This window comes from Salmo salar, chromosome 01, assembly GCF_965601325.2.
Source record: "Salmo salar chromosome 01, fSalSal1, whole genome shotgun sequence".
NCBI classification, from domain to species: domain Eukaryota; kingdom Metazoa; phylum Chordata; class Actinopteri; order Salmoniformes; family Salmonidae; genus Salmo; species Salmo salar.
In genome coordinates this window covers 176,304,818-176,320,000 of record NC_138291.1, presented here as the reverse complement: position 1 = coordinate 176,320,000, position 15,183 = coordinate 176,304,818, and the positions used below count along the sequence as shown (strand labels likewise).

At 42.2% G+C, this 15,183-nt stretch overlaps 1 protein-coding gene across 1 annotated transcript in view; it reads left to right on the top strand.

Moving 5' to 3' along the window:
- The window catches only part of LOC106571837 (A disintegrin and metalloproteinase with thrombospondin motifs 19), a 119,655-nt gene that overhangs the window by 4,251 nt on the left and 100,221 nt on the right, over positions 1 to 15,183 (top strand). Inside the window, exons 3-6 of the mRNA XM_014145308.3 lie at positions 4,090 to 4,270; positions 11,131 to 11,303; positions 11,866 to 11,949; positions 12,524 to 12,678. Of these exons, the coding sequence (XP_014000783.1) occupies positions 4,090 to 4,270; positions 11,131 to 11,303; positions 11,866 to 11,949; positions 12,524 to 12,678 (593 nt within the window). The remainder of the gene's footprint in view (positions 1 to 4,089; positions 4,271 to 11,130; positions 11,304 to 11,865; positions 11,950 to 12,523; positions 12,679 to 15,183) is intronic.

The window sequence follows — 15,183 nt, the reverse complement described above, 5'->3', positions numbered from 1 at the left end:
CTCTCTGTCTCTCTCTGTCTCTCTCTGTCTCTCTCTCTCTCGCTCTCTCTGTCTCTCTGTCTCTCTCTCTCTCTCTCTCTCTCTCTCTCTCTCTCTCTCTCTCTCTCTCTCTCTGTCTCTCTGTCTCTCTCTCTCTCTCTGTCTCTCTGTCTCTCTCTCTCTCTGTCTCTCTGTCTCTCTCTCTCTCTCTCTCTCTCTCTCGCTCTCTGTCTCTCTGTCTCTCTACTGATACATTTAGTTTCATAGTGTTTACAATTTCTATGCATTCTGATGTATGGATGTGTATTGTGTGGAGATTAGCATTTACCTGATATTTGTGTCCTGTATGTCTGTTGGGCAATTAGGTTCTAATAATGTTTGATTGACAATAGCAGAGTTGGTCATGGCTCAAATTGCACAAAAGGATGGAGTTGGCGGGGTGATTGACAGGACGTAAACAGATCGACCTCGACCCTAAGCCCTTGTAATTGGTGTAATTACATAGCCATAATAACACTGCAACAGTAGCAATGTCAGAACTGCGAGGAGGGATAACTGGAGTGAGAAGGGAGAAATTGGTTGATAAAGAATGACCCAAATACTTAACGCTAGTGCAGAAGTCAAACTCCATTAGTTATGTTGTTGTTCTGCTATGTTCTTGCTGGACTTCACACTGATGCCTTGATGATATGAAAAGTCCTTTGAAATGAAAGGTGGTCAACATAGGTCAGTGAACCATCCTCAGACCTGGTTTTGAGGGGTCAGTGTAGTCTCAATACACAGACACATTGCCTCCCACAATGTACCAATGTTCCAGCATACACGTCTGTACAAGTACCTGTCGAAGTACCTGTATAAGTATCTTCGTCAGTTGGAATAGAGAAGAAGAGGTGGAACAACGTTAGAGACCTATCCCTTCATGTCCTGCCGTAAACATTCCCGGTAGCTAGCTAGATGGAGCTCGCAGAGGATATTTTCAATGAGTGTGTTTCGCTAGTTAGTGGTTTGCATGCGCCATGACATTAGAGTTACAAGTTTAAAAACCACTGACTGGCATGATTCCCAGACCTAGTGCTGTTGCCCTAGGTCTGGGATCTCTGAGACTAGGGTCAGTATGGCTTGAAGTGGTCATGCCTTGCCCTCGGTCTATCTCTGCCCACAATTTTCTCCTCATCAGCCCACTTTCTTTTAATCAGGCAACACCGGTGGCTTGTTTAGTCTGCACAAATCATCAAACCTAAATGAACCCAAACCAAATATGCCTTCACCATCGGCCTACCCTCTCCCTTCACTCCCCTCCTGCAACACTAACCCTCCTGACCCTCCTCCTTCTTTCCAAACATCAGGTAATCCCTCCGGGGGTTTGTTGGAGAGTTCCTCGTAATTTTTTCACCACGTTTGGAGAATATCCCCGAGGGGAATGGGTGTGTATGGACAATTTGAGGTTATGGAGCTTGCAATGAGAGCTGGGGAGCTCTAGGTGTTGGGGAGGTAGTGGGGCCTCTAGGTAGTGGGGAGCTCTAGGTAGTGGGGAGCTCTAGGTAGTGGGGCCTCTAGGTAGTGAGGAGCTCTAGGTAGTGGGACCTCTAGGTAGTGGGGAGCTCTAGGTAGTGGGGAGCTCTAGGTAGTGGGGCCTCTAGGTAGTGAGGAGCTCTAGGTAGTGGGACCTCTAGGTAGTGGGGAGCTCTAGGTAGTGGGGCCTCTAGGTAGTGAGGAGCTCTAGGTAGTGGGACCTCTAGGTAGTGGGGAGCTCTAGGTAGTGGGGAGCTCTAGGTAGTGGGGAGCTCTAGGTAGTGGGACCTCTAGGTAGTGAGGAGCTCTAGGTAGTGGGGAGCTCTAGGTAGTGGGGAGCTCTAGGTAGTGGGGCCTCTAGGTAGTGGGGAGCTCTAGGTAGTGGGGCCTCTAGGTAGTGAGGAGCTCTAGGTAGTGGGACCTCTAGGTAGTGGGGAGCTCTAGGTAGTGGGGAGCTCTAGGTAGTGGGGAGCTCTAGGTAGTGGGACCTCTAGGTAGTGGGGAGCTCTAGGTAGTGGGGAGCTCTAGGTAGTGGGACCTCTAGGTAGTGGGGAGCTCTAGGTAGTGGGGAGCTCTAGGTAGTGGGGAGCTCTAGGTAGTGGGACCTCTAGGTAGTGGGGAGCTCTAGGTAGTGGGGAGCTCTAGGTAGTGGGGGAGCTCTAGGTAGTGGGGAGCTCTAGGTAGTGGGACCTCTAGGTAGTGGGGAGCTCTAGGTAGTGGGGAGCTCTAGGTAGTGGGACCTCTAGGTAGTGGGGAGCTCTAGGTAGTGGGGAGCTCTAGGTAGTGGGACCTCTAGGTAGTGGGGAGCTCTAGGTAGTGGGGAGCTCTAGGTAGTGGGGAGCTCTAGGTAGTGGGGAGCTCTAGGTAGTGGGGGACCTCTAGGTAGTGGGGAGGTAGTGGGGCCTCTAGGTAGTGGGGGAGCTCTAGGTAGTGGGACCTCTAGGTAGTGGGGAGCTCTAGGTAGTGGGGAGCTCTAGGTAGTGGGGAGGTAGTGGGACCTCTAGGTAGTGGGGAGCTCTAGGTAGTGGGGAGCTCTAGGTAGTGAGGAGGTAGTGGGGAGCTCTAGGTAGTGGGGAGGTAGTGGGGAGCTCTAGATAGTGGGGTGGTAGTGGGGCCTCTAGGTAGTGGGGTGCTCTAGGTAGTGGGGAGCTCTAGGTAGTGGGGAGCTCTAGGTAGTGAGGAGGTAGTGGGGCCTCTAGGTAGTTGGGAGCTCTAGGTAATGTGGAGGTAGTGGGGAGCTCTAGGTAGTGAGGAGCTCTAGGTAGTGGGGAGCTCTAGGTAGTGGGGAGCTCTAGGTAGTGGGGAGCTCTAAGTAGTGGGGAGCTCTAGGTAGTGGGGAGCTCTAGGTAATGGGTAGTGGGGCCTCTAGGTAGTTGGGAGCTAGGTAGTGAGGTGGTAGTGGGGAGCTCTAGGTAGTGGGGAGCTCTAGGTAGTGGGGAGCTCTAGGTAGTGAGGTGGTAGTGGGGAGCTCTAGGTAGTGAGGTGGTAGTGGGGAGCTGTAGGTAGTGGGGAGCTCTAGGTAGTGGGGAGCTCTAGGTAGTGAGGTGGTAGTGGGGAGCTCTAGGTAGTGAGGTGGTAGTGGGGAGCTCTAGGATGTGGGGAGCTCTAGGAAGTGGGGAGCTCTAGCTGGTGGTGAGCTCTAAGTAGTGGGGAGCTCTAGGTGGTGTGTGGCGGGGAGCGTGTAAGCAGGGCTTTGTTATTTGGACTAACTGACCTGTAATGTAAAGTTGCCCTAGTTGTAGACGTCTCGGCCGCATGGCATACCTCCAAGCCTTCAGGGCTGGGGTTCTGGGGTTCTGGGGTTCCGGGGTTCCATGGTTCTGTGTAGTGTGTTTAGCCGGGAGGTTCAGAGAAATGCCACAACCCCTTCAAGCTCTGCACGGAAGTGGGAAACCTGACTAGCGTTCACACTGACCAATGAGAATGCTGCTCCTTATTGCTCAGAGAGAGACGCTGTGAACGTACTGCGAAGGACAAACACAGTGCAGTGTGGTGTTGTATTGTTTGACATGTACTGACGTCAGGCAGTCAGCTTCCTTATTGAAATGTCAGTGTATATCAGGCTGATGACATGGTCAGGACAGCGACAACACAGTGGGCTCAAGTGATGAGTGACTGAAATGTTTAAGTCTTGCATTCAATGTAATCTGCGTTTGTTGCTGTACGTTCATCTCTTATTCATAATTAAGCCAGGTGTTCTCTTAGATGTAATTAGAGAGAGAGAGAGAGAGAGAGAGAGAGAGCGAGAAAGAGGCTTTACCGTCATGAATACCTCATGGCTCTACTGTACAGTTTGAAGAAATTTTTCCCCCAGACACAAATCAGCACTTATTGTGCGTCCCCGTGTGTCTCAGTTGATAGAGGATGGTGGTTGCAACTCCACGGTTGTGGGTTTGTTTCCCATGGTGGGCCAGTATGAACTCACTACTGTAAGTTGCTCTGGATAGGTGTCTGCTAAAATGTAAATGTATTTTTGATGCCTAGATTGATATGCTGCTGTGCTCTCCTACAATATGTCCCCTCCTTTGCGGTTTGAGTGCAAAAATGCGGTTTGAATGCAAGCCATTATCTCTGTCTTGTCTTGTCCATTTTTTGCAGATGGGCTTCATTCAACTCAATGGAGACTTCCTCTACATCGAGCCTGTCAATAAAACGCTGGCCGTCACGGGACAGGCTCACCGCGTGTACAGGAGGAAGCGCTCCACCACCGAGGAGAGACAGACAGACAAGCAGACGACAGACAAACAGACAAGCAGCAACTACTGTGGAGTCATTCCAGGTGGGCTTCCTCCATCTTGTGCTGCAGACACTATTATTGATGAAGATGTTCCCCTTTCGGAACACTGAAGTTATTAAAGGGATAGTGCACTTTTTAAGTTTTAGGTTAAGTTTTAGTTTGGTTTAAAATTGGTTTAGGGATTATTGGTCTACGCTGCCTGTTATGAAGATCCCACAGAGATCCTATTAAATTACTTTAGGGGTTACACAGTGTTGGGGAAGCTACTCTAAAAATGCAGTTTAACACGCTACCAATTACTACACACTGGAAGAAGTCACGCTACACTAAAGCTACCCTTAACAAATATATAGTTTACTTAACTAAAGTTACTTTGAAATATATGTTCACTACATCCAATCTACTTCGTGAAAAATTACATATCTAAATCTGAAATATTGTAGACTACAAATTGCAAGAAGAGATCACTATGGAGCCAGATGTTAACAGAATGTGTAACTTAGCCTAGTAAACACAACAGCAATGTTTCAAGTGAGAATAAGGCAGGTCTGATGCCAAAACAGAAAGGAAATTCTTGCCTACTTCACCCATATTTTATTATATTTTTGCAAAGAAAATTGTGTGTACTTCCAGTATTTAGCTACACCACTACATGGCAAAAAAAGTAATTAACTACTGTAAACAGTACCTAGATTTTAATTTAGTTCAACGACCACCAAGCTACTGCAAAATGGAGTTAAAATACTAGTTGAACTACATGAAGTTCACTACTCCAACACTATGGCTATGTCCTAAATAAATCCTCAAAGTTCCAGAATGGTGTGATAATGGCAGCCATTTTGGCCAAGGAGATTTCCAAACCAGTCTAATTGACCCTTTGCTAAGGCCCACCCCCCTTGGAAACTGTTGCAAACTGTTGCAAAATTCCCCATTCAACCACTGGCGAAATCCCCTCACAATGATCTCAAACTGTGTTTCTCAAATCAAAATCAAATCAAATGTTATTTGTCACATACACATGGTTAGCAGATGTTAATGTGAGTGTAGCGAAATGCTTGTGCTTCTAGTTCTGACCATGCAGTAATATCTAACAAGTAATCTAACAATTTCACAACAACTACCTTATACACACAAGTGTAAAGGAATGAATAAGAATATGTACATATATGTTCTAATACACAATGAAATTAAACACAGACTACCCCTTGCTAATCAGGAAACTCTTGCGTATGTTGTGGTGGACTGTCATTACAATTGCATAACAGGAACCTGGTAAAATGATTTATGTAGTGTAGCTAGCAACTGTGAATGGCTCAGAATTCACTGTAAACATGCAGTCAAAGCTATAACCACTTTTGGAGCTTTCAAATCGTATCCGGATGTCGACTGCAGATGGGAGTTGTATTCAGAGCATTGCTAACTTAGCTAGCTTACATACATTTTTTTTTAGAAAAAAAATTATATTAAGTGGCTAGCTAGGGTTAGCAGCGTTTGGTGGTCAATGAGACTGAGAGAGCTAGCTAACCAGCTGAGTTAGCAAACAATGTAACAAAAATATAATTTGGGATAAAAAAATACTCCATCAACAGGCTCTGCATTTCAGCAATCACAGTAGCAAGTACTCCTGGTGCACTATTAAATTATTTAGCCATTAAGCACAGTTTTTTGCCATAGCCCTCACTGGCTTTCATGCATTTTAAATGTGAGCTTGTCCGAGGTGTCGGACTCAATGACAGTTACTATCCATTAGTGCGCTGCGATTGGTTGCCCAGAAGATGACAAGATGGTGCTGACAGACATGGTTCCCCTGTTCCTCGCTCCTAGCCAACTTTGCAGTATATATATTTTGTGGTTATTTATTACATTATTTGCTCAGAATGTTTCTTGCTGAAAATAACTTTTGGATATCAGATTGGCGGTCACTCACCAGCATTTCCACAATTGGATCCTTTGTTTGTACCCCCCGAGGCAATTCCACTGATCCCAGGGGTTGCTACAAGACGCTGTCGATGGAGAAGAGGAATTCGTAGTGTGATTTTAGTCCGACTTAGGAGGTGCGCATACCATCCACAATTTTCAAGTATATTACTAATGTGCAGTCCCTGGACAATAAAGTAGGCGAGCTCAGGGCGAGGATCTCCTTCCAGAGAGACATCAGGGACTGTAACATGCTTTGTTTCATGGAATCATGGCTCTCTCTGAATATACTGTCCCCATCCATACAGTCAGCGGGGTTCTCCATACATTGCCCGGACAGGAAGAAAGAACTCTCCGGTAAAAATAACATATTCAGTCTCCCCTTATCCCAGTCTGTTGTACCCACTTGCTTCACAATGTCTACCATTGTTCATGTACCCAAGAAAACGAAGGTAACTGAACTAAATATTATCGCTACGTAGCATTCACTTCTGTCATCATGAAGTGCTTTGAGAGGCTAGTCAAGGATCATATCACCTCCACCTTACCCTGACACCCTAGACCCACTACAATTTGCATACCGCCCTAACAGATCCACGGATGATGCAATCGCAATCGCCATCGCACTGTACACTTCCCTATCTCATCTGGACAAGAGGAATACCTATGTAAGAATGCTGTTCATCGACTACAGCTCAAGCTCATCACTAAGCTCTGGGCCCTGGGTCTGAACCCCACCCTGTGCAACTGGGTCTTGGACTTCCTGATGAGCCGACCCCAGGTGGTGAAGGTAGGCAACAACACCTCCGCTATGCTGATCTTCAACACGGGGGACCCACAAGGGTGGTGCTCAGCCCCCTCCTGTACACCCTGTTCACTCATGACTGCGTGAGCATGCACGTCTCCAACTTAATCATCAAGTTTGCAGACGAAACAACAATGGTAGGCCCGATTACCAACAAAATGAAGGAGCTGATCATGGACTTCAGGAGACAGCAGAGAGAGCATGCCCCCATCCACATCGACGGGGCCGCAGCGGAGAGGGTGAAAAGCTCATCGGAGTACACATCATTGACAACCTGAAATGGTCCATCCAAACAGACAGTGTGGTGAAGAAAATACCCTCACAAACTTCTACAGATGCACCATTGAGAGCATCCTGCCGGGTTCTATCACCGCCTGGTATGGTGATGCATTTCCTCCTTTCAATTATGCAGGGAAATAAAAGTAAAGCATGTGATATAGCAGAAATTGTGTAATAGAAATATTGTCAAACCAAAATTTGTCATATAATTATAAATGCAGTTTAGACAGGATTTATACAAATGTTGTGTATAAATAGCCTCTAAAATATAATTTGATTCAACATCAGTACTTGCTGCATTTACAACTTGTCTAAGTCCTATCATCAACGGACTTAAGCCAGTGTATGGCTGTGTATTGACTACATTGTTTGTATGGAATGTTGGTATATTGGAAGTTCATTTGAAAGATTAGATGGAATCATTCCACTAAAACTCGTTGGCTAGCTAGCTAATAAACATACTGTGCAGATACTCTTCAAATTCATTCTTTTACATACTGTAATATCTTATCACAGCACTGGCTGACCATGGTTGACCAACTTCTTTACCAAAATGGCTGATCTTTTATACTGCCATAACATAGTTCATGTCCATTCTATTATTCCTAATTCTATGAAAGATCTACAAGTGCGCAAATGTATTTTGAAGTTATATATTTCTGTGTCATTAAGTAATGATAATACTACTAATAATGGACCTTGTAGAACATGTTTGTCTGGTATAACTGGTCAGTAAATGAATATACTGTAGGTAGAGATATTTAATGTCTCTACCTATATTAATTTACTGACCAGCCATAACTTACCTTTAAGCATGATGCAACAGTGCCAACAAACCATGTTCTTCACAAAGGCCCAGTGTCATATTCTCACCCTGTAGGCTGTTATCCACTTCATATTTTCTACCTCGCGATTTGCAAATTATCCTGTCATCCTAAGGCATTTCCACCTATACTGTTCATCAACCCTACATTGAATTTGTACATCTCAATGTCAGAAAGTAATAACTTCCACACTGGCTTTCGTCCTCTTGCATGCTAAGGCTCCATTGGTAAAGCTCATGCCTCAGCTTATTGAGAGATCCATGTCTGATTTATGTACAGCGAGCAAGAGAACTCAATGGTGTGTAGACGAAGACATTTTCTCTGCTCGCCAGATTGGACTTCTGAGATCTCTTAAACCCAGACAAGATGTGAACATATAAAAACACTCACCTGCAACTCAACATAACTGTCACACATAGACATACAGTATCTTTCAGGTTCAACGATAGTGGCCCCGGTCGTAAGACCTTGATTGTTCTATCGTTCCTAGTTCTCACCTTGAATAAGCGCAGGGTTATCTCCACATTAGTGTTAATCCTCGAGCTCTCGCAAAGCGGACTAGAAACCAAGAAGGGTTTTCATTACGAGGTCTTACCTATCTGCTTTTGATCAAGGAAATCCGCTCCAGATGAGGTCAATGTGTGTGGACTTTCTGTCTACTACCCATTTTCAAAATAAGTGTGTGCTGACCAATAAAGTCACTATATAACTGACCACTTTTTCATGTGTATGGGCGTACGTTTCAGTTACAGATACCAGACAGTTACATGGAGTTACATGGAACTACAATGTCAATACTCTTGCAACTGATTTGAAACAGAATCTGACCAGTTTCATTTGACAAAAATTCACCCATTGTTCCTTTGTTATACTGAGTAGTTACACTATGATTATACTAGTTACCATGTTATACTGACTAGTTACACTCTGGTTATACTAGTTACCATGTTATACTGACTAGTTACACTATGATTATACTAGTTACCATGTTATACTGACTAGTTACACTCTGGTTATACTAGTTACCATGTTATACTGAATAGATACACTCTGGTTATACTAGTTACCATACTATACTGACTAGTTACACTCTGGTAATACTAGTTACCATGTTATACTGACTAGTTACACTCTGGTAATACTAGTTACCATGTTATACTGAATAGATACACTCTGGTAATACTAGTTACCATGTTATACTGAATAGATACACTCTGGTTATACTAGTTACCATGCTATACTGACTAGTTACACTCTGGTAATACTAGTTACCATGTTATACTGACTAGTTACACTCTGGTAATACTAGTTACCATGTTATACTGACTAGTTACACTCTGGTTATACTAGTTACCATGTTATACTGAATAGATACACTCTGGTTATACTAGTTACCATGCTATACTGACTAGTTACACTCTGGTAATACTAGTTACCATGTTATACTGAATAGATACACTCTGGTTATACTAGTTACCATGCTATACTGACTAGTTACACTATGATTATACTAGTTACTATGTTATACTGACTAGTTACACTCTGGTAATACTAGTTACCATGTTATACTGACTAGTTACACTCTGGTTATACTAGTTACCATGTTATACTGACTAGTTACACTCTGGTTATACTAGTTACCATGTTATACTGACTAGTTACACTCTGGTTATACTAGTTACAATGTTATACTGACTAGTTACACTCTGGTTATACTAGTTACCATGTTATACTGACTAGTTACACTCTGGTTATACTAGTTACCATGTTATACTGACTAGTTACACTCTGGTTATACTAGTTACCATGTTATACTGACTAGTTACACTCTGGTAATACTAGTTACCATGTTATACTGATTAGTTACACTCTGGTTATACTAGTTACCATGTTATACTGACTAGTTACACTCTGGTTATACTAGTTACTATGTTATACTGACTAGTTACACTCTGGTAATACTAGTTACCATGTTATACTGACTAGTTACACTCTGGTTATACTAGTTACCATGTTATACTGAATAGATACACTCTGGTTATACTAGTTACCATGCTATACTGACTAGTTACACTCTGGTTATACTAGTTACCATGTTATACTGACTAGTTACACTCTGGTTATACTAGTTACCATGTTATACTGACTAGTTACACTCTGGTTATACTAGTTACCATGTTATACTGACTAGTTACACTCTGGTTATACTAGTTACCATGTTATACTGACTAGTTACACTCTGGTAATACTAGTTACCATGTTATACTGATTAGTTACACTCTGGTTATACTAGTTACCATGTTATACTGACTAGTTACACTATGATTATACTAGTTACCATGTTATACTGACTAGTTACACTCTGGTTATACTAGTTACCATGTTATACTGAAAAGATACACTCTGGTTATAATAGTTACCATGTTATACTGACTAGATACACTCTGGTTATAATACATACCATACTGACTAGTTACACTCTGGTTATAATAGTTACCATACTGACTAGTTACACTCTGGTTATACTCTAGTAACTACATGAGCTAACACTATTTGAATAGGAATTACATAAGGATTCCATAACACATTCATAAGGACTCCATAACACATTCATAAGGACTCCATAACACATTCATAAGGACTCCATAACACATTAATGCGGACTACATAACACATTCATAAGGATTACATAACACATTCATAAGGACTACATAACACATTCATAAGGACTCCATAACACATTCATAAGGACTCCATAACACATTAATGCGGACTACATAACACATTCATAAGGATTACATAACACATTCATAAGGACTACATAACACATTAAAAGGACTCCATAACACATTCATAAGGACCCCATAACCCATTCATAAGGACACCATAACACATTCATAAGGACTCCATAACACATTCATCAGCCACACATAACACATTCATCAGCCACAAATAACACATTCATGAGCAGTACACAAGTATTTATGTAATGCCTATGTCAACAACCACAATTTGACGACAGGGCATTATGGGAAGCGTCACAATAAGCGTTGTCATTTTTCTTTGTTTATTTACAGAAAGACAGAAGAGTAAGAACAGGAAGCCGTCTGAGGGAGGCAGAGGGAAACGGTACTCGTATAAACTACTCCACGAGTACAACGTGGAGACTGTGGTGGTGGCCGACCCGGCCATGGTCAGCTACCACGGCTCAGAGGCAGCCAAACGATTCATCCTCACCATCATGAATATGGTATGTGTATAGACTTACATAGAACCTACTATGAATATATTATACTATACATAGAGAATCATTTAATAAGAAATCTATGGGTATGTGTCTCTGTTCTCTGGTCCTGTCCAGAAACAACCCCTCCTTCCTACCCCTTAAACCAGGGGTGTCAAACATACAGCCCGCGGGTGGTTTGAGTAAAATAACTAAAAACCAAATGGAAACTGTGTATAAATGAACATGGACCTACATTCATACAGTGTCTTGACTTTGTCCAGCTAATAATCACCCAAATGAAAGCTAGACAGTCAGGGAGCATAGACAATTCCCCAAAAACTATGGATAGTTGAAGACCAAATGTGGCCCCCGGGACGAGATGAGTTTGACACCCCTGCTCTAACCCTACCTCTATCCCCCTGTACTTCCCTGGTCCTATCCAGAAACAACCTCTAAAACCCCTACTCTAGGCACCTGCTTACAACTGAAAGGACGGGATAGGTATGTTGTTGCTATACAGCAATATCATGTTGTTGCTGTGTTATTACAAGGGTTTTAAATAATATCCATTCCTTTCATTTTGCAGGTTTTCAACTTGTTTCAACACAAGAGCCTGGGAATACAGATTAATATCAGATTGACTAAACTTGTGCTGCTTCACGAAACACCAGTAAGAAACTACTTCAACTGTACAGTATGATACATAACCTACAAGTAGAGTAACTTAGAATAACTTAACTTCTATATTCTACAACAAGGTTTATTTTATTTCCAATGTCATGTAATGAATACATCATAAGCAGTCATAGAAACTTATGTCAGGTCAAAACAATTAATAAATTGTCTCTCTATCTCTATTTCTTTCTCTATCTATCTATCTATCTATCTATCTATCTATCTATCTATCTATCTATCTATCTATCTATCTATCTATCTATCTATCTATCTATCTATCTATCTATCTATCTATCTATCTATCTATCTATCTATCTATCTATCTATCTATCTATCTATCTATCTATCTATCTATCTCACTCTCTCCCTCTCTCTCTCCCTCTGTCTGTCTGTCTGTCTGTCTGTCTGTCTGTCTGTCTGTCTGTCTGTCTGTCTGTCTGTCTGTCTGTCTGTCTGTCTGTCTGTCTGTCTGTCTGTCTGTCTGTCTGTCTGTCTGTCTGTCTGTCTGTCTGTCTGTCTGTCTGTCTGTCTGTCTGTCTGTCTGTCTGTCTGTCTGTCTGTCTGTGCAGTCAGACATGTATATTGGTCACCATGGTGAGAAGATGCTGGAGAGTTTCTGTCGTTGGCAGCAGGAGGAGTATGGGAAGAAGAGCGTGATGTCAGACTTTAGCACTCGGTGGAGGGAGGACTTACCCTCCGTGGACACGGCCATTCTAATCACACGGTACTGTGTCCATTGCATGCACTGTTCAAAGAAAATAAATTGATACCCACACACACTCCCATATACTTTATTTCTATGACATTTTTCGCCCTGTTCAATTTATTTATTTTCTATTATATAATCTTTTGAATCCTGTACCTGGAACATTGCTGGATGTGCGTGTATTACTTTTGAACATGTACTGGTCATTCATCCCCAAAGTGTCCAGGCTGGTTTGATCTCCTGCAGCCGTGACATACATTTAGAACACACCCAATAGGCCAGCCATTGGTCACGTCACCTGCCCATCAACACCTTTACCCATCCCACTGTCCAAAATCTAGGTAGTACTGCAAAAAAATAAACAGACTCCGCTTTCGAAAGGTCAGTTCCTACAAGCAGCTATTCATACAGTACCAGTCAAAAGTGTGGACACACCTACTCATTCAAGGGTTTTTCTTTATTTTTACTATTTTTTACATTGTAGAATAATAGGGAAGATATCAAAACTGTGAAATAGCACATATGGAATCATGTAGTAACCAAAAAAGTGTTAAACAAATCAAAAATAATTTTATATTTGAGATTCTTCAAAGTAGCTACCCTTTGCCTTGATGACAGCTTTGCACACTCTTGGCATTCTCTCAACCAGCTTCATGAGGTAGTCACCTGGAATGCATTTCAATTAACAGGTGTGCCTTATTAAAGGATAATTTGTGGAATTTCTTTCCTTCTTAATGCGTTTGAGCCAATCAGTTGTGTTGTGACAAGGTAGGGATGGTATACAGAAGATAGTCCTATTTGGTAAAATACCATGTCCATATTATGGCAAGAACAGCTCAAATAAGCGACAAGAAACGACAGTCCATCATTAATTTAAGACATGAAGGTCAGTAACTGCGGAAAATTTCAAGAACTTGAATGATGAAACTGACTCTCATGAGGACTGCTACAGGACAGGAAGACCCAGAGTTACCTCTGCTGCAGAGGATAAGTTTATTAGAGTTAACTGCACCTCAGATTGCAGCCCAAATAAATGCTTCACAGAGTTCAAGTAACAGACACATCTCAACATCAACTGTTCAGAGGAGACTGCGTGAATCAGTCCTTCATGGTCGAATTGCTGCAAAGAAACCACTACTAAAGGACACCAATAAGAGGAAGAGATTTACTTGGGCCAAGCTGTCATCAAGGCAAAGGGTGGCTACTTTGAAGAATTTAAAATATAAAATATATTTTGATTTGTTTAACACTTTTTTGCTAACTACATGATTACATGTGCGTTATTTCATAGTTTTGATGTCTCCGCTATTAAAATAGTAAAAATAAAGAAAGACCCTTGAATGAGCAGGTGTGTCACAATATTGTCTATGACAGGTATTCCCAAACTGGGTTATGAACATTGTTTTTTTGCACCCTAAAAGAAACGTTGTAGAATCATCCACACAACTGGACAGTTTTTGTGTTTTGGGAACATATCTTTTGTCATGTTCCCACATGGTCCTTACCAGACTGTTCCCACAACCTAATGAAACATTCTGGGAACCTTTTAAAGAACAGATTAAATGTCTTATAGGAATGTTCTTGCAACATCAGGCGAATGTTTTATACAAACATTCTATAATCATCACATTACTGGTACATTGTGTTATTACATTACCTGGAAAACTTTTAAATATAAAAATATTTTGTTATCAAAAACATTCTCTTAATGTTTTGTGGACGTTATCATCCTAATGTTAAATAAAAAAGCCCTGAATAGAACTTAATGGGAATTTTAGCTTATGTTCTGGGAATGTTCCCGGTTTGCTGGGATGTCAGTCCTATGACTTGAAAGTGCACAAGTGCGTACCCACTCACTGCAGCTTGCACTACCATCTACTGCTCAGTTTAAGACTGCTAGCATACAGCTGGACAAGTGTCACATCAGCTGGCTAAAGCGATTAGCCTCTTGGAAATTCAACACCCGGGTTCTGTTCTTTGATTTCATCAAATACCTCCATGTCATAACAGAGAGACCTCCATGTCATGAGGTATTAACAGACACCACCTCCATGTCATGAGGTATTAACAGACACCACCTCCATGTCATGAGGTATTAACTGAGAGACCTCCATGTCATGAGGTATTAACAGAGAGACCTCCATGTCATGAGGTATTAACAGAGAGACCTCCATGTCATGAGGTATTAACAGAGAGACCTCCATGTCATGAGGTATTAACAGAGAGACCTCCATGTCATGAGGTATTAACAGAGAGACCTCCATGTCATGAGGTATTAACAGAGAGACCTCCATGTCATGAGGTATTAACAGTCACCACCTCCATGTCATGAGGTATTAACTGAGAGACCTCCATGTCATGAGGTATTAACAGAGAGACCTCCATGTCATGAGGTATTAACAGAGAGACCTCCATGTCATGAGGTATTAACAGAGAGACCTCCATGTCATGAGGTATTAACAGAGAGACCTCCATGTCATGAGGTATTAACAGAGAGACCTCCATGTCATGAGGTATTAACAG